Genomic DNA, 24,937 nt, shown 5'->3' on the forward strand with positions numbered 1-24,937 from the left:
TAGTAAGCTGTGACAGAAGCAATCATACAAAAGGCACTCTTTTTAAAAGCTTTATTGGGAATGCATTTACATACAGATACATGCTGTGTCTTATAATAAAGACAAGGTGTAAAAATAAAACTCACATTCTTTAAACACCTTATAATTATTTTAATTACTTGGACCTTTTTGCACACTTAACACATGTATTAATTAATTAATTTATTCTTTTCTAAAATGTAGTTACTAAGAACCCGAGTCCTCTTTTCTGTTCTTCATTGTTTTCATTCTGAGGAGGAGAAGTTAAGAAGTCATTAAAAGGATGATTCAGTATTGATGTTGAAAACTACGTCTGCAGAAACATTCAGACTCACCTTTGTGGGAAATGAATACAAATCGTTCTGTACTGATTTCTTGTACAGCTCTGAATGGATCTGCTTCACACTCATTTTTGCCAAGGAGTCAGAACAGAGCTATGTTAGAGCTAATGATTCACTTATGATTGGCTATTAAGTCTTTCCATTGCAATGGAATAAGACAAGAATTTGAATGAGCTGAAGAGAAACCTTTTCAAATGTTGTATTTTTGTTGTTTACTCTAAAAACAAAAATCCCATTGTTAAAATATGGTGAGCCTGCTTTGACTAAAAAGTCAATCAACTATTTAGATAAACCTTTGAAGTTACAATGTAAAACAAAATTATATTAACTTTTTTACTTTCATTATTAATTTTCCCATGCTGTCAAACTCACTACTGACATCATTACTCTGATCAAGTCATTTTGTTGGTTGTCTTCTACGAGACAATCAACCTCCATGAGAGTCTAAGTGCTCTTCTTTCTTTCTGACTTTCATCCATGCGACCCGCCTCCTCCCCCTCTCAGTCTCATCCTGGTCCCTCAGAGCCACATCAAAGGCTCCATCTTCATCTTCACCAAAACCAGCATCTATACCCTTTTAAATGTTTCTGCTATGATAAATCATTGGAGTCTAATCTACAAATAACTTACCTTCTGTGTTCAGTTTTTCCAAACTATGTCTGATTATTGAAATAGAGATGGTTAAAAAAAGAAAAAAGCCCCAAAGCTCAGACTCACAAACACACAGATGTGAGTGGGCTCAGGGTGCGACACTCGCTCTGTTTCATTCTTTAATCTAACAGGATGTGATTACAGTAAGTTGTGTGTTTCCCATTGCAGTGCAATGAATACTTTGCTTTACTTTGCATACTTTGTATCTTCTGTTTTGTTGAATAAGATAAAAATAACAGGCTGTCTTTAATCTGTTTCAATACTGTTCTCAGTTTCACACAATAGAATAATTTTCCTCTTTATGTAAGACCAGGCTGATATACTCAGAAAGTGAATAATGACCATTCAGTGCTTTAAAACCGCTAGGATGTCTGATGACTGATCATTTATTAAACCCTGAGCCATTTAATACTGCAGAGTCTGGATCTCTTGCACCACTGGAGCAGAGGTCATGTTATTTACAGTCTATGAGGCTTATGGGCTCAGATTTTAGGATGAGCTTCAATATAACCTTTAGAGCCATAGTTTCTGCAGAAACAGGTGGAATTTGTACAGAGTCTGATAATAACTGGCAGGTGTGCTGTACTGTTGCCATAAACTCACACTGGATGAAAAGATTCACCGGTCGGCTGATTTCATAACTAATACTGTTGGACACATTGCACCTGAATGGCCCCTGATCATAACAGGTCACATTGATGATAGTGAGAGTGGAGCCTCCATCAGTGAGCTGAACTCTGGCACCTTCTGTAACCTCAGAGCTGTCATTCAGTCAGAGGGAAGAGAGGGAGGATCCAGAGGAGGAGCAGGACAGAGTGACAGAACTGCTGAACTCCAGCAAAACTTTGTGGTTTGAAATCACCGACACATCTGCGACTGCAGCCGAGGGTGGAAAAAGGAATAAAAATGGGATGTAGGACGAATATTGTAACAATTTATCTTACTAAAAACTTACTCTGAACTGAAGCTTGAGATGGTTGATTTCACTGAGTTTCATCATTCAAGGCCTGACTGATGTAACATGCATGAGTCTGAGCTGTGGTCCAGTATGGGTGAGCTTAACACCATTCAAAAACCAGTAAAACAGGGCAGAAGGTCTGGAGATGGCCCAGCATGTCAGCCTGATGTTCAATCCTTCCTCGTAGTATTCTCCTGATGGAGATGTCCTCAGAATTATATTTTCTGGCGACCTGGTAAAAAGCGGTAAGCAGTACAGAATTATCAACTTTTACGTGAAGAACTGCATAAATGAACTAAATACAGTTATTTATTTATTCACTATGAACCACATGATGCAAAAAATTTAACAGTAGTTCACACAAGAAAGCAAGAAAGATAATTTTTTTGTAGTAATTATAATTCAAGCTGAAGAATTTTAAAAAGCTATGTAATAGACACGATAACTCACAGCTGATGGAGAGCTTCACCAGATTGCTGATGTCATTACTGAAATTATTAAACACATAACACATGAATGGCCCCAGGTCATAGCGGGTGATGTTGATTATAGTGAGAGTGGCGTCTTCATCAGTGAACTGAACTCTTGCATTGGCTGTGACCTCAGAGCTGCTGTTCAGCCAGAAGAAGGAGGAGCAGGAGCGGGACAGCCTGATGCAGCTGTTGAACTCTGACAGATCTGTGGTGTTAGCAGTCAGCACCACACTGGAGATTTCAGCTATAAGAAAAGAAAATGAAACGATGTTAGGTGTTACTGATTATTTATCAAACAAAACCATTTGTGTTAATAACATTTGATTAAATATGTCAGTACAGTTATAGTTTCAGCTTGAAGTGTGATTCCTCTGACTTCTGCTGTTTAAGGCCTGACAGATGTAGTTTCCTCTGTGACTCTTCTGAACGTTCACCAGCCTGAGCTTTGATCCAGCATCAGAGAGCAGGCCTCTATTCAGAAACCACTTAATTTCAGGAACAGGACCTGAGTCAACTGAACAGATGAGGTTCATGTCAGATCCTTCGTCGTAATATTCTTGGTATGGACACTGGGTCAGATGAATGTTTTCTGGTCCATCTGCAGCGAGAAACATAAAAAAGATATTGTCATTAATAAAATATGAGGCAAAAACTGAAAATAATAACAAGATTAATAAAATTACAGGCTTCAATCAATCAATCAATCAATCTTTATTTATAAAGCACTTTTCATACAAAAAAAAAATGTAGCACAAAGTGCTTTACATGGTTAAAAGCAGCCCACCCCACCCCACCCTCCAACTCACTCCCCACACTCTCATTAACATAAACAATGTGAATACACACATATCCCCCCCCCCCCCCCCCCCCCCCCCACACACACACACACACACACACGCACACTTAAAGAGTAAAATTGGGTTGGGTACGCATGTGCCAAGTGAGGAAACACTATAACAGGGAGCCGTCTGCACCGGGAGCCGGTCACAGACCGCAGCCTCTGGGCTGGGCACACAGCAGGAGGGAGGCAAAGAAGCCCCCCCAACCAGGCTGAGAGGACCCCCAGAGCCCCAGCAGCCACGGTCGATCACAGCCCCGGTGCAGAGAGCGCCCTCCTAGGAAACACTGGAGATATGACACAATAGGATATGTACAGGGTAAAATGATAAAACAAATAAGAACGGGATACAATATAAATATAAATAGAGTAAGAAGATTAAAAAATTAATAAGAATAAAATCAATAAATATTAGGTAAAGCCTAAATTAATAATAGAATAACAGGATAGAATAAATAAGCATAAAATAAATAAACGCTAAGTAAAAGCTAAATTAAAAAGGTGGGTCTTGAGCCTGTTCCGGCAGGCCGTTCCACAGACAAGAACCATACCACTGAAAAGCTGCCTCTCCGTGAGTATGTGTCCTGACTTTAGGGACAATCAAAAGGCCAGTACCAGAGGACTTCAGGGTCCGCGAGGGTTCGTATGGTAAAAGCAGATCTGAGAGATAAGAAGGCCCAAGACCATTAAGACATTTAAAAACCAATAAAAGAACTTTAAAATCGATCCTGAAACACATGGGGAGCCAGTGCACCGATTCTAAAACTGGTGTAATGTGGGCCCGCCCTCTGGTCTTCGTCAGCACACGAGCTGCCGAGTTTTGTAAAAGTTGTAAAGTTGAAATATTCTTTTTAGGAAGACCAGAGAGCAGGGCATTACAGTAATCAATGCGACTGGTAATAAAAGCATGCATCAACATCTCCGTGTTGGCCCGAGAGAGAATAGGGCGGACTCTGGCTATATTTTTTAGATGATAAAATCCAATTTTGGTTACATGTTTAATATGTGGGATAAAACCGAGCTCAGAGTCAAAAATAACACCCAGGTTTTTCACTTGTAGCGAAGGACATAGTGAAAATGCCTCTAATTTAGACAAGAGTTTCTCTCTCTGAGCCTCAGGACCGACGATTAAAACTTCAGTTTTGTCCTGGTTAAGCTGTAAAAAGTTTTCTGACATCCAAGATCTTATATCTAAAATACAGTTAAAAAGGGCATCCATTGGTCTGGTGTCATCAGGAGACACGGAGATGTACAGCTGAGTGTCATCAGCGTAACTGTGAAAGTTCACTCCATGCCTCCTGATGACACCGCCGAGAGGGAGCATATACAAATTAAAAAGTACAGGGCCTAAAACCGACCCTTGAGGCAACATCCAATTCTGACTTTTTTTTTGTGACGGCACTTTCACTAAGCGGTTTACAGTTTGAAGAAACTACTGTAGAACCTCAGGGGCAATTAAATATTATGATCAGTAAAATACAGCTTTACCGCTTTCCCCAATGTCTTTACTCATCATCCTGCCCTCAAAACCACAGAAAATCCACATGTGAGTATGCAGCATATAAAACAAAAAGTGTAAGTTTCTGGTTTTATAAGGTCTCAATGATTAAATAAAGGTATTAAATATTAAATATTAAAGGTATTAAATAAAGGTTACATGGGTACAGCCATTCCCAAAGAACTGCTGCCCACTTAAACCAGAAAATCCTGTGGGGCCCATCTTCACTCTAATTAAAGTACAAACGAAAGAGTGGTGTATTTCATTGACTTTTTTAATCAAAACACATAAACAATACAGGCTTATGGCTAAAAATTGCTAATGCTACTGATTTACATGCAAAGCAACAGCGACACAAAGAGGAGTAATTTTAGGTCAGAGTAATGAGTAAAACTAACAAACTCCTGTTATCAGTTTTAATTGAAGCTTTTATAAATTTCTGCTTTAAATAAATTTAAATAGATATGCACCTGTAAGCACTATAATTTCAAACTAGATTTTCTGTTATCACTGCAGAACACCTGCAGTCCTGACAAGATGCCTCGGTCCACACGTTGGACATCACTTTGTATTCAGATTTTAACATTAACGTGCAAATTCATGTAATTATAGTACCACATTTGGTAACTGATACGCAATAAGTTTATATAAAAACAAGAGACACAACTGTGATGTGTTGGTTGTTTTAAATATATTTAAAATAAAGTAGCAAATATTAGAAGATTTATTACAGAGAAAGTATTAATATTTATTTTACACGGAGAGTAATAATCTATTAGTTAAAACATCTTAACATAGCTTGTTTAACATTATATGATATCAAAACAACATAAATTATAACGTTAATTCTCTGCAGCAGGTGAAGATCTTCTGAAAATCTACAGAAATGGGAAAATATTCTTGTTAATTATCAAAATTGTTCCTTCTTAAATAACAGTGATAATAAATGTTAAACTTACCTTGAAAAGGGAAGGTCATCACTGAGTTTATATTTTATATTTTCTTGTCATATATGGAAATGTTCTCATACATATTTTCATCTTGTTCTACGAAAGCAAAGATTTGTAACAGTGGATATAGATATCTATTAAAACAATAATTTTGATTCTCTAATTTCCTTATTTTGCTATAGCAGACATGGAAGATGACTTTAGATTTCAAAAAGAAAAAAAATACCATACCTGTGTTTTGTTTCTGAGGATTTTTGTTGAATCTAAATATTTGAAATGAAGCATTATTAAAATGTGATCATGCAATTAAATGCAACACAAAACGGCAACACTAAGGTTTATTTGAATTTAACAAGGAATCCACAAATTAATTATGAAAAGTGTTTATTCTGCATAATTAACATAAACAAGAACTGAAAAGAATTAATTCTTCTTTGTGATTACTCTGAGACCAGCAGAAGATGAACGTCAGCAAGTGACTGTTTGCAGAATATGAACCATTTGTTGAATCGTACCACTGAATACTAGACATATTTCAAAGATTACAATTATTATGTATATTCAAAAAGGAAAAATGTTTTCCTGGTGATTTTTCAAATACATTCTCAACTTACTTTTTCTTATAAATGTAGTACCCTCCACCAACAGCTGCAGTGACGATGACACAACATGCGATTACTATTCCAGCGATGCAACCAGCAGCACATCCTGATGATTTCTCTGGAAAAATATTAGTAAAGATAATGAATACTTTTTTATACAAAATTGTCTTATCATCCCAAAACCATCCAATAGCTTCTTTCTTTATTTGATTTTTATAATTTTAGAACGATCAGAGGACTTTTGATTGGTGCTCTTGTTGCATCGAAAGTACTTGTGTTTGGAAAAGTGGTGGATGCACTATGTGGTTTCAGTTAACAATTTGCTGACAATTGATTAATGTCTTGCTAAAGGGTAGTGTGGTGTTAGAAACAACTGTTATGTTATCTGAAGATAAACTTCCAAAATTTATTGATAGATACGATGGCCCCTAGAGACAAAGCATGTATAAACTTCAAAAAACACGTACAAACTGAAAAGTGCAAACTCCAAAGCACATGCAGACTCCAAAGCACGTACAAACTGCGAAATACATGTAAACAGCGAAACACATGCAAACTCCAAAACACAACAGGTGTGCTCCAGGACATTAGGGGGAGTGTTGAGGTTGATTTGCAAAATAAACGGCAAGTTTGTTGCAAACACATGGAGTTGGATACAACCACGCTCATGTATTCAAATAGTTTTTACATTTTAAATTGACCTGTTACTGCAACACACCTAATCCGGTCATTGGTACTTCCTGGCTTTTTTAGCCACTAGGTAACAAAAGCTCAACACCGCCCGTAGTGTCCTGGAGCACTTCCGTTGTGTTTGTATGTGCTTTGGAGTTTGCATGTGCTTTGTCTCTAGGGGACACCGTAGATAGAAAACTAGAGCAAATGTACCACCTGTTAAATTTTCAATAGTCCCATCAAAGAGTATGTACACACACAGATACCTGTTACAGTCAGTCCATGCACCACTGATGATGATGTTCTCTCAGTTATATTATTCCAGGCTTGACAGGTGTAGTTTCCACTGTCAGAAAGTTCAACCTCTTCTTTAATGTACTCAGCTGAATTGGTGAGTTTCTCTGTCCCATTGAACAACCAGGTGAATCTGGCAGATGGTGTGGATTCAGCAGAGCAGGTCAGTTTTAAGGTGCCTTTGATTTTTATCTCATTTGGACCATTTGGATTTGAACATTTTCTGGTCCATCTGAAAAACAGGTAAAAAAAAAATCTATGTGTTCATTACTTTTAAATTTCTGCATCACTAGACTACATATCATATTAGTTTTACCATTCAAAGTTTGAAATTATTTTACTGTATGCATGAACAAGACGTGTAGACTGACCAGGATGTTACTTACAATTAACAGTCATGATGTATTTAGCTTCATCACTGCTGACAGGGTTGCTGATATTACATAAATATTCTCCTTCATCTTTCCTCTTCACAGTGTCAAAGGTCAACACTCTGTTATTGTCAGAAAGGGTCATGTTGTCAGTCAGGGTCAGATCTGAGCCATCCTTCATCCAGTTCCTTTTAAAGACTGAGCCAAAAGCCTCACAGGTTAAACTGACAGAAGTTCCCTCAATTGGCAGGTTTGTCGATGGTTTGGCCGAAGCACCTGATATTTTCTCTGTTTGCCAAAAAATAATTGATTTAGAAAATAAGTAATATCATAATAAGAACAAAAGCAAAAAATCAGTGATGGTGAAATAAAAGAGAACAACTGGAAAATCTATAAAATGAGATTAAAAACACCAAACAAAACCACAGGGATGAGGAGAACTCTTGAGATATGGTATTGTAATTCTCTGTAGAATAATTTACAGGATAATGATTAACACTAAATTCTAGTTATATTATCTACAACTAAAAACATTTATTATTGTTTGACATTTTCAAACAACTTGACCTTAAAAGTCAAGACGTATAATATTAAATTTAAATGTGCCGGACACATTTAAATTGCCTATTTATCTCCAATACCAATTTAATACTAATTGATATGAATTTGTGGAAACACTGTACAAGACTCTAATATCAGGCAGACACTTTTTTTCTAACCCTATTTACATATAACTGATGTTTTGTGAGCAAATGAAGAGGACATTGACAAAGACAGACAACTTTTTATGACTTTTTGTGGTGCCAAGGATGCTACTTCTATAAGAAGGTTTATGCAGGTATGGAATTGGATGCAGGGGTGGTAAGATTATAACATGATTACAGAAAAGCTCATGTCCTCTAACATTGACCCGGTAGCTTGAGGGTCCTGCACGGTATCAATGCTGTTTCTAGGTCTACGATCGTCTGGTCTGGACAGAGAAGATTTTCCTGTTTTTCCTAAAGAGCATGTTGTTGTAAATTTTTTGCTCTGACTGATCCTCTTTTTTTCTATCAACCCCTTTTGTTTTCTGCGTGAGAAAATACGTCAAAAGCCTGTAGTATATGAGTAAACCATTTTATTTGAAAATTGTTTTTCTGTATTGTTTATCTCCACAAATATTTTTATATGTGTGAAATTATTGTCTGAATATAGCTCTAGTCAAAAAATATATGCATGAATCACACACTTTGACAATAAATCAAACCTACCCAGCACAGTGATGGCTGAAGGCTCAGATGTTTGAGATCTCAGAGTTTTGTTGTTAAAGGCCTGACAGCTGTAGTTTCCACTGTTATTCATGTTAACATTCATCAGTCTGAGCTCTGATCCAGTATCAGGCAGCTGATCTCCATTCAGAAACCACTTAAACTGAGCAGGAGGTCTGGATCCAACCGAGCAGGTGAGGCTGATGTCTGACCCCACAGCAAAGTATCCTTGTGATGGAGATAAGATCAAATTGATATTTTCTGGGCCATCTAAATGTAGAGGGGACATAGAAAACTTAATGTTTACTGTATGAAACATTTAAAAGAGAGAGAAGTTTACTTACACAATTTATCAATGAGCTGTCGTAGTATAAGACAAAGAGGAGCTTTTTCAACAGCGTGTCTAAGATTTTTCACATGATAAAGAAATGAAACGTATGGAAACGTACATTAAAGACTCTGTCGGCTTGACTCTGGGCTTAAAATGTACGAGGTAATGTGTAAAATTACAGAAATCTGTCATTTAATTACTTTGGGGTATTGTGAATGCCCTTGAAGGAGTTCTTTGTCAAAATAAAAAGGTGTAAAACCTAAAAAGAATAACAGTTAATAGCCCAAAATTTCTGTCCTCTTTCACCTTTTCCAAAACCATCCAATGGGCCAGATGGGAATCTTTGTCAGGCTGATTCTGGCCCACAGGCTTTGTATGACAACCCTGGTATATACTAGAGATGGACCGATCCGATATTACGTATCGTATTGGTCCGATACCCAAATTTATGACATTGGTATCGGACATAAAAAAGTGGTATCGTGCCATCTCTAGTATATACCATTCAGTTTGGCTTATTGTGAAACTGTGACATTATTAGTCAGATCATTCCACATTATGTCACAATAAAAAAAATCTACTTACTCTTTAATGTATGAAAACAAAACCATCTAAATGAAACTAACTGCACTGTAAATTAGGTATTTTAAACTGTAATTTAAATCCCCTAATAATTTCAAAAATTAACAAATCCCAGTAACTCACAGCTGATGGAGAGGTTTACTGGATCACTGGTAACAGTACTGACAGGATTGGACACACGACACCTGAATGGTCGCTGGTCAAAGTGGGTCACATTTACTATAGTCAGACTGGAGCCTCCATCAGTGAGCTGAACTCTGTCACTTGCTGTAACCTCAGAGCTGCCGTTCAACCAGAGGAAAGAGAGAGAGGATCCAGAGGCAGAGCAGGACAGAGAGACAGAACCACTGAACTCAACCAAGTCTGTGCTGCTGGAAGTTACCAACACATTGGAGACTTTCTCTGTGAAAGAAACAAGAATAAAATAGTTGTATTTTTTGGCATCAACAATAGAAAATAAGCATTAAAATTACAAAAAATCTGATTGCAGCTAAACCTAAAATAGAAACAATATATTTACAATTAAACCTTAAAAGAAGTACTGTACCAACCAAAACCTTCAAATACTTGAATTCACATAACTGACAATATCAATTCCCTTTAAGTGACTATTCTGAACAGAATAAATTAGATTAATTGAGTTCTCAGTTCATTCTTTATAGTACGGGGGTCAATACTACCTTATAAAATAAATAAGCCATACAGTTTCTTACAGCCACTTTTTAAAAGTCTTTGTTATCACAGTCTTAAGAAATAGACTAATTATTGCAAGAATGCATTATTGCAGAGTAGAGATGTTACATAAACGTACTAATCATTACAGGTATTTTTACATGTTCAATATATTGTAAACTTGTTTAAATATTGCAAAAACAGTTAAGCTGTTGAATTTCTACATCTGCTCACCATATATCAACAGAATAATACGGCCATTCTGGGTTTTTCCATCTTGTATAATGTTAACAGTGTATTCTCCAGTGTCATCCAGAGTGAGACTCCTGAGCTCCAAAGACGCAGTAGATGGGAAGAAGGTGATCCTGCCTTCATACTCAGGTGCAATAGTTTCTTCTGAGTTAATCATGACTACTATAGTTGTAGATACATTAAAACTCCAGCTCACAGATGAAAACGGTTTCTCTGTTGGAGACAGTGTTGTAGTGAAGATCACAGTTTCTCCTACAACTGCATTCAGACCATCAGGCAACACACCAGCTCCTTCAGTGAAGCCTGCGGGAGAAGAATAGCAAAGTGCTGTTGTTACTCAAACATATAAAACAGTTGATGAATATATAAAGATTTGCATGAAATATGGCAGGTCTGAAGAGTTTGAGTTATTTTCATTAAAGCCTAATTTCAGCTTTTCCAGATAATACTGCACAAAACTAAGCATTACTAGAGAAGCCCCAAGAGAATTATAAGGATCATGGCATTGCTCTCCTACTCTCATTTAAAACACTTTTGTACAAACCTGCTTCTTCTCTGATCCATGTAATCTGAGTAGGAATTTTTTTTCTGTTTATAATATTAAGGTCACATATGATTAAACATAAACTAGAAATGTATTCCACAGATGTCTCATAAAGTGAAAAACAAACAATAAACAAAGTAAAACTTTAAAGTCAGTGTGAGCAGACAGTTTTTTCTGCCACATCAAGCAGTGAGAGCTCACCTGAGATGGACCCAAAAATGAAGAAGTATATCACAAGTACATCAGAAAATGTTTCCATTTCCAAAGCAGTCCTTCACTCTTTGCCTTTTCCTTTGCTAATACCGGTACATGAATGTTCATTCAGTATATGGTGTCATAAGGAAGTAATGTTGTTATTCTGAAAGGTTAAACTTCATGAACTTGTTAATCATTAACAAACCTTTCTACTAAATGTTTGTGTCAGATTCTGTTCAGTCACATTAAGCTTTCCTTCTGTACTGTAACAGCTAGTTACAGAATTCAACATGATTTATTGTCAGAGAGAAATTAATTGATCTATTTTGGCAATTAGGCTCCAATGACCCATCACAGCAGTGATAGAACACAAGACAGGAACCCAGAGTCTAGATGTTGGTCGTGAAGATCAACCACTATCACACCAAAACGGGTAACAGACACGCTGGTCCACCTTGTCCATTTCATGCTTTGCCTCTCCAAAGGCAATACTGGGATGTGAAGTTGGAGATGTTTTGTGTGGGTGTGTGTGGAATTGTTGTCATAGTGATCCAACAAAACCATCGGGCAACACACCAGCTCCTTTAATTAAGCATATAGGAGACATTTTTGTTTGACTAAATTAAATTAAAACATTGCATTTGAAAATGGAAAAAAATAGCTGTAATGTTTTTATTTAAGTGTTTAATTGGAAGTTCACCTGCAAAAACTATATATAAATTGCTACAAGAAGCAATGATGTGACACTGACAGATGCAGGGACAAATCCAGACAACAGAGCCAAAAGAAGATACAAAAGAAACTTAACAGGTAAAAAACCTGACCAAAGGTTTTTCTTGTTTTTCTAATTTGTATCACCCTGTCTCCTCTGTCCATCTGAAATTTAGAGAAATATATCTCAAGTACTCAGAAGCTTTTGGAGGAGCTATGATGAAGGATCAAAGGAGTGTCCTTTGCAGAAATGCTTTCATTCAGTGTCTAAAAGAGCAATGATATTGTTACACCCCACTTAAAAACAAAGTGTTGTCTGGGATGGGGAGTAACAAAGTGAAAAAGAAATGATAAACTGCCGCAAAGTACATTTATTACACAAAACAACTAAAATAAAACTGAACACAGGGAAGCTCTTTTCTTCAGGGTCTCCAAGGCCAAAACAACAAACAAAGCACCAACTTTCTAACTAAAAAACAAACCAATAACTCTCTACCCAAGAACAACAATACAATGGCTGAGCTCCCTGTCCAGCCAAAAAACAGGAGAAAACAATTGCAACAAAAGAGCTTGAGCTGCTGTTTCCGTCTGTTTTAGTCTTTTAGGATGATCAAAAAATTAAAGCGTTTTTGTACAACTTCATAAAGATAGCTATAACTTTTGATAGAAGACTCACATACACATATTTATGGCTTTATCTTATAGAATTCAAAATCCCCGTGCTGGGCAAACAGGTTTTAAAAAATTCCTGTCCTCCATTATTTGTCTGTGTGTAAAGGGAGCTCTAAACATAAAGAAATGTTGTGATAAAACAAAACTAGTTGAATTAAAAGAAAACAATTTATGATGAAGCTGTTCCAATGATCACATTTAATTGAGCTTTAAATCAGGCTTCAGAAGCACAGATGTATCATTTAAAAGATTTTTGCCATGACTTCTGTCTCCTCACTGATGAAGATTAAAGCAGAGAAGTAAAATTTATTAAAGTGACACAAGAAAATTTGTGTATTTAAAATTCATTGGAAAATTCACAAGGAGATGTAGATAAAGGGTTACAAAAGAAGAAAAGAAACAAAAACAAAAAGGAAAACTCAAAAAACAAAACAAACCCAAAACAAACAACTTGTGATTTCAACATTCAAGAATCAGTGTTCAAAGACTGAAAGAAATAGGAGCATTAAGGATTACTAGAGAAACGAATGAAAACACGGCTCTCTTTATCTCATTTAATCAGTACATAAACCTGCTCCTTAAGACACTGATCCATGTTATCTGATCTTATCTGAGTATTCTAACAATTAATTAACTAAACTATTAATAAATTAGCGCCAAGTTATCTTAGTGAACTTCTCAAATCACATACTCCTGCTAGAACACTTAGATCTGCCATTCAACTACTTCTGACCCAACCCAGATCTCGGCTGAAGTCCCGGGGTGACCGTGCGTTTGCTCTGGCTGCCCCGGTACTGTGGAATACCCTCCTCTCGACCTCTGCGCATCTGATTCCATGGCACTGTTCAAATCACGACTAAAAACCCACTTATTCAGTCTTGCCTTTCCCTCTAGTTAATATTTCTTTTATGATTTTATATTATGCACTTTCATGCTCATTTAATTTCTTGTTTGCTCTGTACCTGTTGCTTTCCTATGTATCAGTGACAGCTACCTGCTTGCATACTTAGTACTTGCTTTGGTCCTATTTCTATTATCTTCCTTCTGTTACTTGTTAAGCACCTTGGCATACCCTTGGTTTTTAAGTGTGCTTTATAAATAAAGTTGATTATTATTATTATTATTATTATTATTATTATTATTATTATTATTATTATTCCTGTGTAGAATATCCAGGTTTCAAATGATTATACATGAACTAGAAATATTCAGCAGATATCTCATGAAAACAGTGATATAAATATTAGCCAAACAAATGAGTTTAAGGACATATTGAAAGGAAAATGAGGACGTAAAACTTTAAAGTCAGTGTGAACAGGTTTTTTTCTGCCACATCAAGCAGTGAGAGCTCACCTGAGACGGCACCGAGAATGATGAAGTATTTCAGAAATGTTTCCATTTCTAAAGTGGTGTCTTTCACTCTGACTTTTCCTTTACTGATACCAGTACATGAAAGCTAATTTCAATATATGGTGTCATAAGGAAGTAAATGTGTTATTTTGAAAGGTTTAACTTCCTGAACTTGTTAATCTTCAACACAATTTTCTACTAAATGTTCACCCCCTCATTTTCTTTTTGCACAGTTAACAAGCAATCAAAAATCAAACAAATAAATAAATAACCTGTTTCAGTAAATGTTGTCCTCTATATTTATATGAGTTTTTGGTTTCCCCCCCAAACAACATTTAATAGTAGTAGTAGGAATAGAATAATAGAATAGGAAAATATCTCCTATTCCATAAAAGTTGGCTATGGTTTAAAATATGAATAAAAAACAAAATATAATGATGTACAAATCTTCATTTGCACCATTTAAAGTATGATTAAAAAAATAAGGTCATTTTGAATTTGATGGCAGCAACACATCTTTAAAAAGTTTTGGCTGTGGAGCATCCCATCTTTAACAACAGTCTGTAAACATCTGGGAAGAGAAGAGACCAGATTCTGAACTTTTTGGAGAGGAATGTGTTCTCATGTTTTCTGATATATGATTCTACCTGCTCAAGAGACCTGGCTCTTCTTTGCTGTATTTTATACTTCATGACACTCAAAATGTTTTCAGTTGGTGATATATGAAGCTATGTTATTATGGAGTAACATGATGGAGAACATGTTTCTGTAAAACATGCAAACACCTTTCAGCATTTATGAAGCCAGTTTTAAAGTACTTTGGCCCAGAGAAGAAGGCAGTTTTCCTGGATGATGTTCAGCAATTTTCAGTCACAGTTTTTTCAAATTGATTAACGTCTGCCCATCGTTACTTTAAATAAGTCTGCCTCTCTAAGGTGATGTTTTTATACTCAGTTATGTTACTGACGTTCCACAAGCATTTTCTTTTAGTACTGCTCAGATCTTCAACATTTTGATGCCCCTGTCCCAAATTTTGAGGTATCCAATGTAGCTGGATTGGCAAACGTATGACATGAGAGTGTTAGGATGCCTGGGTAGTTGACCCAGGGTTTTGAGTTTATTATATTATTTATCATTTCTAGTCTTTGGTTTCTAAGAGTTCTGTCTTATGGTTTATGTCTCTGTGTAATCCTTAGTTGCTGTCTCCCCTGTCTGCTTTATCCCCGTGTCCAGTCAGTGTCAGTGTCTGCCCTGGTCCCACGTCTCTGTTCCCTCTGTTGTAGTGCCTGCCTGTGAGTCTGTGTCTCTAAGTTCAGTCTGTGTTATGTTTCCTGTTTTATTTTGAAGGTCCATGTCTTATGTTAATGTATCTGGTTTTGCTTCCCTTGTTTCGTTAGGCCTAATTTGCCCCAGCTGTGTTTCCCTCCTATTGCCCAATCCCTGATTGCTCCCTCTATGTATTTAAGCCCTGTGTTTCAGTTTGTCAGTGTTGTGATTGTTAGATTATAATATTATTTTATGCCATGTTATACCCCTAACTAAAGATTGTGAATTATTATGTAGTTTTAGTTTGCATTATTTTCCTGAATTAGAAGAAGCTGATAACTATTGCATTCGTTAAACTGATTTGCATTACATTAGACTGCTGATTTATTGTGGATAAATGATATTGTTTTATGATGTTATAAGAAATATTGTTTGCAGAAAGTCATCGCCTTATTTGTCTGATTAGAAGAGAACAGAATATACTGGAGTTTTCTGCCCCAAATCAGCAGGAGCAGATAAACGGGGAGCCAAGGTCGTAGCTTAGGCGCCGTGTGAGAGAAAGCATGTGAATGTTTAGGCTTTTATGATAAGGTGGGGGCACCAGAGGCTATAAGAGTTTGAGTAATCCTCCACCATTTTGAGATCAGAGGCTGTCTGCATACAGTTTCCATCTCCCACGTGTGTGATCATTAAAATCATCGTTTGACTCGACCCGACCGGACCAGTGTTGTTATTGTGGTTTTTCTCTTGTCTCCATCCCCAATATTTTGAACCATAACATGATCTACCCCATCTAGCTGTGTGGCCAGTCTGTGTAAGTGTATTTTGTATTCCTAGTTTTGTTACCTTTTTGAGTTCAGCATTAAAGCTGTGTTTTGAGTTACTTTCTGTCTCCGGAGTCTGCATTTTGGGTCCTCGTCCTGCCTGCACACAGCCGTTTCATAACAGAGAGTACTTAGAAAATGTAGTCAGAAGCCTCTCAGCAGTGTTGGAAATTCAACAACCTGCTGATGTCCCAGGGAGGTTTTGCTTAGACCAATGAACAGTGAATTAAATACAAGAATACAAATCTCCAGTTCAAAGTGTGACACAATGGGACTTAACTTAGCAATATTTCTTATGTGATAAAAGAGACTGATGTTACTGAGAGATGATTTAGTGAAATTTTACAATAAAACCCAGAGCTTTCATTACCTTAGACGTAAATCTGTCAGGGGAACAAACAAGGACTTCAGTTTTTTGATCATTAAAACTGGAGGAAGTTGTCAGCCATCCGAGTTTTAATGGAGTCTAAGTTCCTAAATGACTGTAACTGTTCAATCAGAGGAAAGTCAAAGGGGCAGAGTGACTCTGTAAAAGAAGTGGTAAAATGGTTTCATCGTTGATATCAGCTAACAACGAGGCTGAAGATAAGCATTAAAATATTTCATTGAAGTCCATCTAAATTATGTTATGTTGAGGCTTTTTCAAAGGTTTGTATTATATTATATTTAGCTTAAAAACACAAAGTAGAACTATAATTTTATAAAAGCTTAAAAGTTGCAGTAAAAGACCACTAAAAAAATGTTTCATTTCTCTGACATCATGTTGAATATCTACTCAGGTAAAATGACTCAATAATGTCATATATTAAATTTAGAACTTAGTTTAAGCTTTGTTTACAAAGTATCCAAACTCTGTGGTGCCTCCAGCCTCGTCTTTATATTGGTTATCAGTAAGACCTAAATGTATAAAAGTTCATTGCATTTATTATAGTTTTTTTAATCAGTTTTCAAACTCTTTTGTACAGAATGTGTTATGCATTATTAGAGATGTACAAAAACAAGAAAGAAAACTCTCCTCTCAGCTCACCTTATTTATTAGACTGGACATGATCAAAGCTGCTGTCCTTTCTCCATAATCTTCATAGAATCATTCTGAGACAGGATGTTTCTAACTTTAGAGATATAGTGCAAATGCAAGAAAGCTGTTCTACACATTTGTTTAATATGAAGGACGTATCTGGTAATTCCACACAGTGTTATTGGAGGCCAATGCCATCCAAAGTATCTGGCTAGGCACCATGTTTTTTAAGAGGTTTTTTTTAGGGTTTTTAGAGTCAAACAACCTTAATTTCAGGTAAATTTAAAAGCAGGAAATTAGAGGTCATCCAGACCTTTATATAAGTAAGTAAAAGTAAGTAAAATGTATTCATATAGCGCTTTTCACAGATAAAAATCACAAAGTGCTTTACAACACAGGAAATTGGAATATAAAAACAATATAACAGTAAATAAAACAATGTAAAACAATAATCTCTGGGCCTTCAGGTCACTTGCTTAGTTTGTGAGAGTTTGTGAGAAACCTTCTTTTGTTTGGTGTAGTAGTGCTGCTGCCAACAACACTATGTTAAGAGTTTTAATACAATTAAGGGGTTTACCTGATTTGGAAAAAAAAAGTTTATATATATATCATTTGACCCAAAGTTCATAAGAGTTGTAGATTTCAGTTCAGCATTCAACACAATCATTCTGCAGCAACTAATAGAAAAACTCAGACACTTGGGAATGAAAACTTTAACTTCTAGGTTCCAAGAGTAACACCTTTTCCTGAATGTGGAAAAAACCAAAGGGATTATGGCAGATTTCAGGAACAGTCATTCCCAGCATACCCAACTGAACATCTACTGTGCTGCTGTGTCCAAGAAGGCCTAATCTCTCCTCCACTCCACTAAACTCTTGAATAGCTCCATTCACGAGGCTGTCAGAAGACTGAACTCTTTACTGCTTCCCACCTACCCCCCTACCCCCCAACACACTCTCACACAGAAGTTAAATTCTTTTAATGATGCTGAAAGTCTTTGGCACATTAATGCAACCATTCCCACCAACAGCATTTTGATTCTCCTGTATGTCCTGTACATGTACCGAAATATTGACAAAAGGGATAAAGTGAGACTCTAGAGATAGGGTGAGATGGAGGCAGATACTTGACTTGAAAGACAGCAGCTAGAAGAAGAGTAGAGAAGAAGAAGATGACTTGGATCCAATTTTTAACAATGTCCTTGGAACATTAAGTAATCTGCTGCACCAGTCCAGAAACCTCAGGGGTAGTTAAATATTCAGGATAAAATTTGACAGTACTGCTTTTCTCAGTGTCTTCAGACAGCACAAGGTCTTTGTGTAATCATCCAGATTTTTACAACATGTAGATCGAGTTCAGCATTAAAACATACAGGACCACATTTATGAGTGATAAACTGAAGTAAGAGCAAGGGCTACAACTTCTGTGTATTAGTTGTATTTATTTTACATTTAATGATCAATAAGAAGACACAGAGCTTTATCAAAATAGTAGCAACTACATAATTCAAATGTCAGAAAACCTTAATATTTATTGTTGTAGACTAATAATTTATAAACAATCTTCATATGTTCTGTTAAAATATTTTCATAATGACCAAAAAAATATTACAACCAACAAACTAACAAAAAAACAAAACCTTTTGTCTTCCTGGAGCAGATAGAGGCTTCACAAATGTTTCATCTGCAGGACAAGAAAAAATATACAACTTATTCTAGTAAACAGTTTATAAACTGCATGCAAGTGGACATTAACTTTTAACAATAATGGAAAAATGACAGATTTTTATACAGAGAAAAAAATCTTTCACTCTTTTCTTCATTGTATAAGGTATTCTTTCTTAATAAAGCACAACAGTGAATTTAATACTTACCTTAAAATGGAAATGTAAACAAAGAGCTCAAATTTTCTTGTCATCTGGTTAAGTGTTCTCATACACATGTTCTCCTGGTCAAAAATAACAGATTTTGATACAGTAATTTTATTTATACTTTCTTTATTTTGCTATTAAAGATGTACAAGTTAAATGTATATTAAAATATTACTCACCTGTATTTTGTGTCTGTGGATTTTTGTTGGTTCTAAATATAATAAATGAAGCATTATCAAAGTCTGTCCACAAAGTTACACAAAACTGTAACACTAAACATTTACATTTATTTAAATCCAACCTTAATGATAAATGACAAAGACTTGTTTGTTTAAACAAACAGTGCACTGAAATACTTGCACCTCTGTGGTTATTTCATGAAATGATATGATGTTAAATGAATTACATGTAACACTGATAAGTTACGCTTATGTACCAAAGGTGTTTAGAAGTGGACTGAACACACAGATTTCAAGAGTAATAAAACCATTGAGAAATGATCCACCTACCTTCGCCTATAAAAGTAGTATCCTACACCACAAGCAACAGCAACGATGGCAAAACATGCGATTACAATTCCAGCGATACAACCTGCAGCACATTCTGATGATTGATCTGGGGAAGTTCAAATAGAGATAAAATAAAGATGACACAAAGTTGTCTCACCATCTCAAAACTTTCCAATAATTTCTCTCTTTGTTTATTTTCATAATTGAACAGGTTTCAGAGGACTTTTGGTCAGTGCATTGCTGTCTTTGTCTGGAGAGCACTTGTATTTGTCAAAATGATGAATTCACTGTGTAGTTTCAGCAAATATTTGCTGAAGATTCATGTTTTGATAAAGGGTAGTTAAGTGTTAGGATACATTTCCAAAATTTAGTTCATAGAAAACATTAAAACTCCAGGAAACGTACATCATTTAAACTATCAGTGGTACCATACTATACGCACACTGCAACATCCAACAGTATCAGTGCACACAGGTACCTGTCACAGTAAAACCATACACTGCTCATGATGATGCTCTCACAGTTACATTATTCCACGTTTTAAAGGTGTGCTTCCTTCTCTCAGAAAAGAGAGACTGGAGCACAAAAACCTCTATTTTTATGTAGTCAACCTTATTGTTAATAATCTGTCCCATTAAAGAATGAAGTCAATCAGATTGTGTGGATTTAGAAGAGCAGGTCAAATTTAACCCCTCTGTAAATTTCCACCTTACTGCAGCTTGTATGTTCCAGAGATTTCAGGTGCTATGTTGTTGGGGGGAATTTGCCCTTGGTAGGGTCCCCCAAGGCAAATTGGTCCTGGGTAATGGATTCTGACAACATCTATGAGGAATAAATAAGAAGAAGCACTCGGAGAGTGCATTGCAGCTCACTCTCTGGCAGTAGTTACTTTAAAGGCAATAGTATTATAATTTTTAATAAATTACATTTTGTTTTCCTTGTTCTTTTAAATCTACTTTAAGAAGTTTGTAGTGCAGTACAAATCAGATATGGGTGGCATGATAGATGTTTACATTGATTACAGAAACATTATGGAGGAGTAGGTAATGGAAAATAACATTTTTTAAAAATAGACATGAATAATTTGAGCTTATTATATATTATTATACTACAATATTTTTAACTAACCAGGTACTGCTTCCTCTCATCTAGTATAGTGAGGGCGTGCTATGAACATCTGGCAGAGTTCCTAGTCCACAAGATCTTGAATTCTCCCCTCTAGTAGAGCTTTGATTGCGTTACAATTTAGGCTGGAAACATTGAGTCAAAGCGGACCATGCTCCACACCACCATTGCTGAGCTGGCTGCATTGAGCAGTGACTACAAGGTCCTTGGACTATCCTGCATCCACTAGGAGATCCTGTGGGGGGTGTTCCACTTTGGTGGCTTCAGGATTTCATGTTTGTTTTTTGTGGAGGATGTGGCTCTGCTGTATTCATCAGCTATTGACCTCCATCTTGCACTGGAGCTATTCGTAGCTTAGTATGAATGAGAATCAGCATCTTCAAATCTGAATCTTGAATCTCAGACTGAATCCACGCAGCATCCACAGAGATGTGGACACTGTATGGTCTGCAGGGGTAAAGAGAGAGCTGAGTGTGAAAGGGAAGGTGATGATTTACCATTCATTCAGCCTTTCTATCCTTATCTATGATCACAAACTCTTGTACGGTGTACATTTTAGGACATCCTCAATGATACAAGCAGCAGAAATAAGCATTAAAAGAAATGAGCATTTGAATAGGATGCCTCATTGATGCCACGTAGGAAAAAGGTTTTGGGCTTGTCCTACTGGAGGAGGCCTGGGGCAAGACCCAGGACTCACTGGAGAGATTATATCACTTGGCTGGCTTGGGAACAACTCATTCCCCTAAAGGAATGAGCACTATTGAAAATGAATGAACATGAACAGCTGGATAGAAGTCAAATTTAAGGTGTCTTTGATATTGATATGGATCTTTTTTGGAGCTCCAATTTGAACATTTTCTGGTCCATCTACATAGTAAAGTAATACAAACAATAAATGTGTTCATTGCATTTAAAAAAAAAAATACATTGCTTGATTAAATATGTTGTCCGTGGTGCCAATATTGTAGTTCAATATTGTATGACCATACGTGTGAACAGTGTAAACTGAACAGCATGTTACTTACAGTTAAAAATCAGAACATATTTAACTCCATCACTGCTGACAGGGTTGCTGATATTACAAAAATATTCTCCTTCGTCTTTCTTCTTCAAAATGTTAAAAGTCAAAACTCTGTTATTGTCAGAAAGGGTCATGTTGTCAGTCAGGGTCAGTTTGGAGCCATCCTTCATCCAGTTTCTTGTAAAGACTGAGCCAGAAGCCTCACAGGTTAAGCTGACAGAAGTCCCCACAGCTGGCAGGTTTGTTGAAGATTTAAGCAAGATTGAAGCACCTGATATTTTCTCTGTTTGCCAAGAGACAGATTTTTAAGAAAGAAAATGCACATACAGGTTAGAAACTAACAGATGAAAGACAGGTTTATCTGCTTGCTGGTGATGCTGACAAGACAGAACAAGACTGTGTGATCCTGTGTCAAAACATGTAAAGCTGAGTATTGCTAAATATTATTACTCTTTATCGTTACATCCTGATGATATGGTTCTTTAGCTTAACTATGTTGTAGCAATGATGACTGGCAATGCTCTGAGACGTCAGAAATGAACTAAAGGCTTTTTAACGTTTTTGGTGGCTTACACAAAATGTTGTAATGTTAGGCTACTCGTGTATAGCTCAATGTATTTTGTTTGTGTTGTAAATTCTTCGTTCTACCCGAGTTTCTTTTCCTACGAGCTATTTATCTCTTCTGCATGAGAAAAAATATCAGAAGTTTTCTCCTTTCATTTTTCCACCACAAATGTTTTTTTTAAATATATGAAAGTATTATCTGAGCAAAGTAGTTGCAGAGAATGCGTAAATCATACATTTTTAACAGTAAATCAGACTTACCCAGCACAGTGATGGTTGAAGGCTGAGATGTTTGAGATCTCAGAGTTTTGTTGTTAAAGGCCTGACATCTGTAGTTTCCACTTTGACTCATATGAACATTCATCAGTCTGAGCTCTGATCCAGTATCAGGCAGCTGATCTCCATTCAGAAACCAGTTAAACTGGGCAGGAGGTCTGGATCCAACTGAGCAGGTGAGGCTGATGTCTGACCCCACAGCAAAGTATCCTTGTGATGGAGATAAGATCAAATTTATATTTTCTGGGCCATCTAAATGTAGAAGGAACAGAGAAAATTTTTATTGTATAAAAAATGTATAAGTATATTACATTCATTTTTCCTTTGTTAAAAGAAATTATTTAACACAACTACATGACTCCACATTAGGTTACCAGAAAAAAACAAACACCTTATCCATCCATCTTTTTATTTGCTTATCAGACACATCTAATATTCTGAAATCTTAAATGATATCACACTAACATCTATGATGTTTGTGTGCAGATGTTTTCAGATAAATTACTGAGCATTTACTTTAGTAACTCACAGCTGATGGAGAGGTTTACTGGATCACTGGTGCCATTACTAAAAGGATTGGACGCATTACACCTGAATGGTCCCTGGTCAAAGTGGGTCACATTGATTATAGTCAGATTAGAGTCTCCATCAGTGAGCTGAACTCTGTCACTTGCTGTAACCTCAGAGCTGCCGTTCAACCAGAGGAAAGAGAGAGAGGATCCAGAGGCAGAGCAGGACAGAGAGATAGAACCACTGAACTCAACCAAGTCTGTGCTGCTGGAAGTTACCAACACATTGGAGACTTTCTCTGTGAAAGAAAAACAAAATAGTTTCATTGTTGGCATCAACAATAGAAAGTAAGCATTAAAATGATTGAAATCCAATTCTAGCTAAACCATGTCATGACAAGGATTGTATATTATATAAATAACCTCAAAAGAAGAAATAAGCAAAAATATATTTATCATTAAAACAATTAAAGAAGTACTGTACCAATCAAAACCTTGAAATACTTTCATTCTCATAATTTAAATATCTGCTGCCTTTAAGTGACTATTCTGCACAGAGTAAATTAGACAAATGGAGTCCTCAGACTAATCTTTACAATATGCTGGTCAATACTACATTTAAATAAGCCATTCAGTTTCTTACAGCCACTTTGTAAAGTTTGTAATATCACAATCTGAATAATATCACAAATTATTGCAAGAATGCAGAACAACACATAACAAAAATGTACTAATAATTCCAGGTATTTTTGCACGTTTAATATAATGTAAACTTGTTTAAATATTGCAGAAACAATTACACTGTTGGATTTCAAGATCTGCTCACCGTGTATCTCCAAAGTTGTATGTCCAACATGGCTTGTGCCATCAGCTTGTATAATGCTAACACTGTATTCTCCAATGTCATCGCGAGTCAGACTCCTGAGCTCCAGAGACCCAGTAGATGGGAAGAGGGTGATCCTACCTTCATACTCTGGTCCAGTATTGTTTGCTAAGTTAGTTGAGATGATTATAAGCTTAGAGAGATTTAACTTCCAGTCCACAGTTAGAAACTGTGTTTCTGTTGGAGTCAGTGTTGTAGTGAACATCACCTTTTCTCCTACAGCTGCATTCAGTGGACCATCAGGCAACACACCAGCTCCTTCAGTGAAAACTGCAGGAGACAAATAGAAAAGTACATAAAACATATGTCAGTCAAACAAATAAAACAATTGTGGAATAAATGCAATGAAATACAGCAAAGCTGCGGAGTTCACCTTATTTTCATTAGAGGTTGAGCTTTTCCAGATAATACCGCACATATTTCTGATCGAGTTTCAGGAACTCACACAGTAAACGTGTGGTTATTAAAACAGTTAACCAGCTGTTGCTTTCAGTGAATTGCTGCTGCTCTAAGTCTTTGGCAAACATCCAAAGGAAAATATAACCTTTTGTAAAGAGACAATAAGTTCTACTGAACATCATAATTTTTGAGACTTACCTGCAAATGCCACTAAGACAATAAGAAGCTGTAGTAACAAAGCCATTAATTAAATATCTGTGAAGAGTGCAGCTAGGAATGTTCAACTATCAAACTGACCACGAACCTACTGACTCAATATGGTAAATGAAACTCTACTTAACCCTTTAAACCCTTAAGTATTAACAAGGTGCAGTGTCAGTTTCACATGCAAGTAGAGTCATAGACTTTTTTATAAGCTGATCCACTAGAAAACTTGCACGATGCCTCC

At 36.3% G+C, this 24,937-nt stretch overlaps 1 protein-coding gene across 1 annotated transcript; it reads right to left on the minus strand.

Moving 5' to 3' along the window:
- Positions 1–786: 786 nt before the first annotated feature.
- LOC146659351 (cell adhesion molecule CEACAM5-like) lies at positions 787–24,733 on the minus strand. The gene is given in 14 exon segments (XM_085424187.1): positions 787–908; positions 2,419–2,685; positions 2,818–3,039; positions 6,172–6,251; positions 6,342–6,447; positions 7,268–7,502; positions 7,505–7,527; positions 7,682–7,954; positions 8,917–9,183; positions 9,950–10,228; positions 22,684–22,950; positions 23,228–23,506; positions 24,034–24,360; positions 24,688–24,733. Coding segments are annotated over 14 exon segments (2,793 nt in total).
- Positions 24,734–24,937: the final 204 nt, after the last annotated feature.

This window comes from Rhamphochromis longiceps, linkage group LG11 (assembly GCF_057381845.1).
Source record: "Rhamphochromis longiceps isolate RC_006_pf linkage group LG11, R_longiceps_female_GT1.1, whole genome shotgun sequence".
Lineage (NCBI taxonomy): Eukaryota > Metazoa > Chordata > Actinopteri > Cichliformes > Cichlidae > Rhamphochromis > Rhamphochromis longiceps.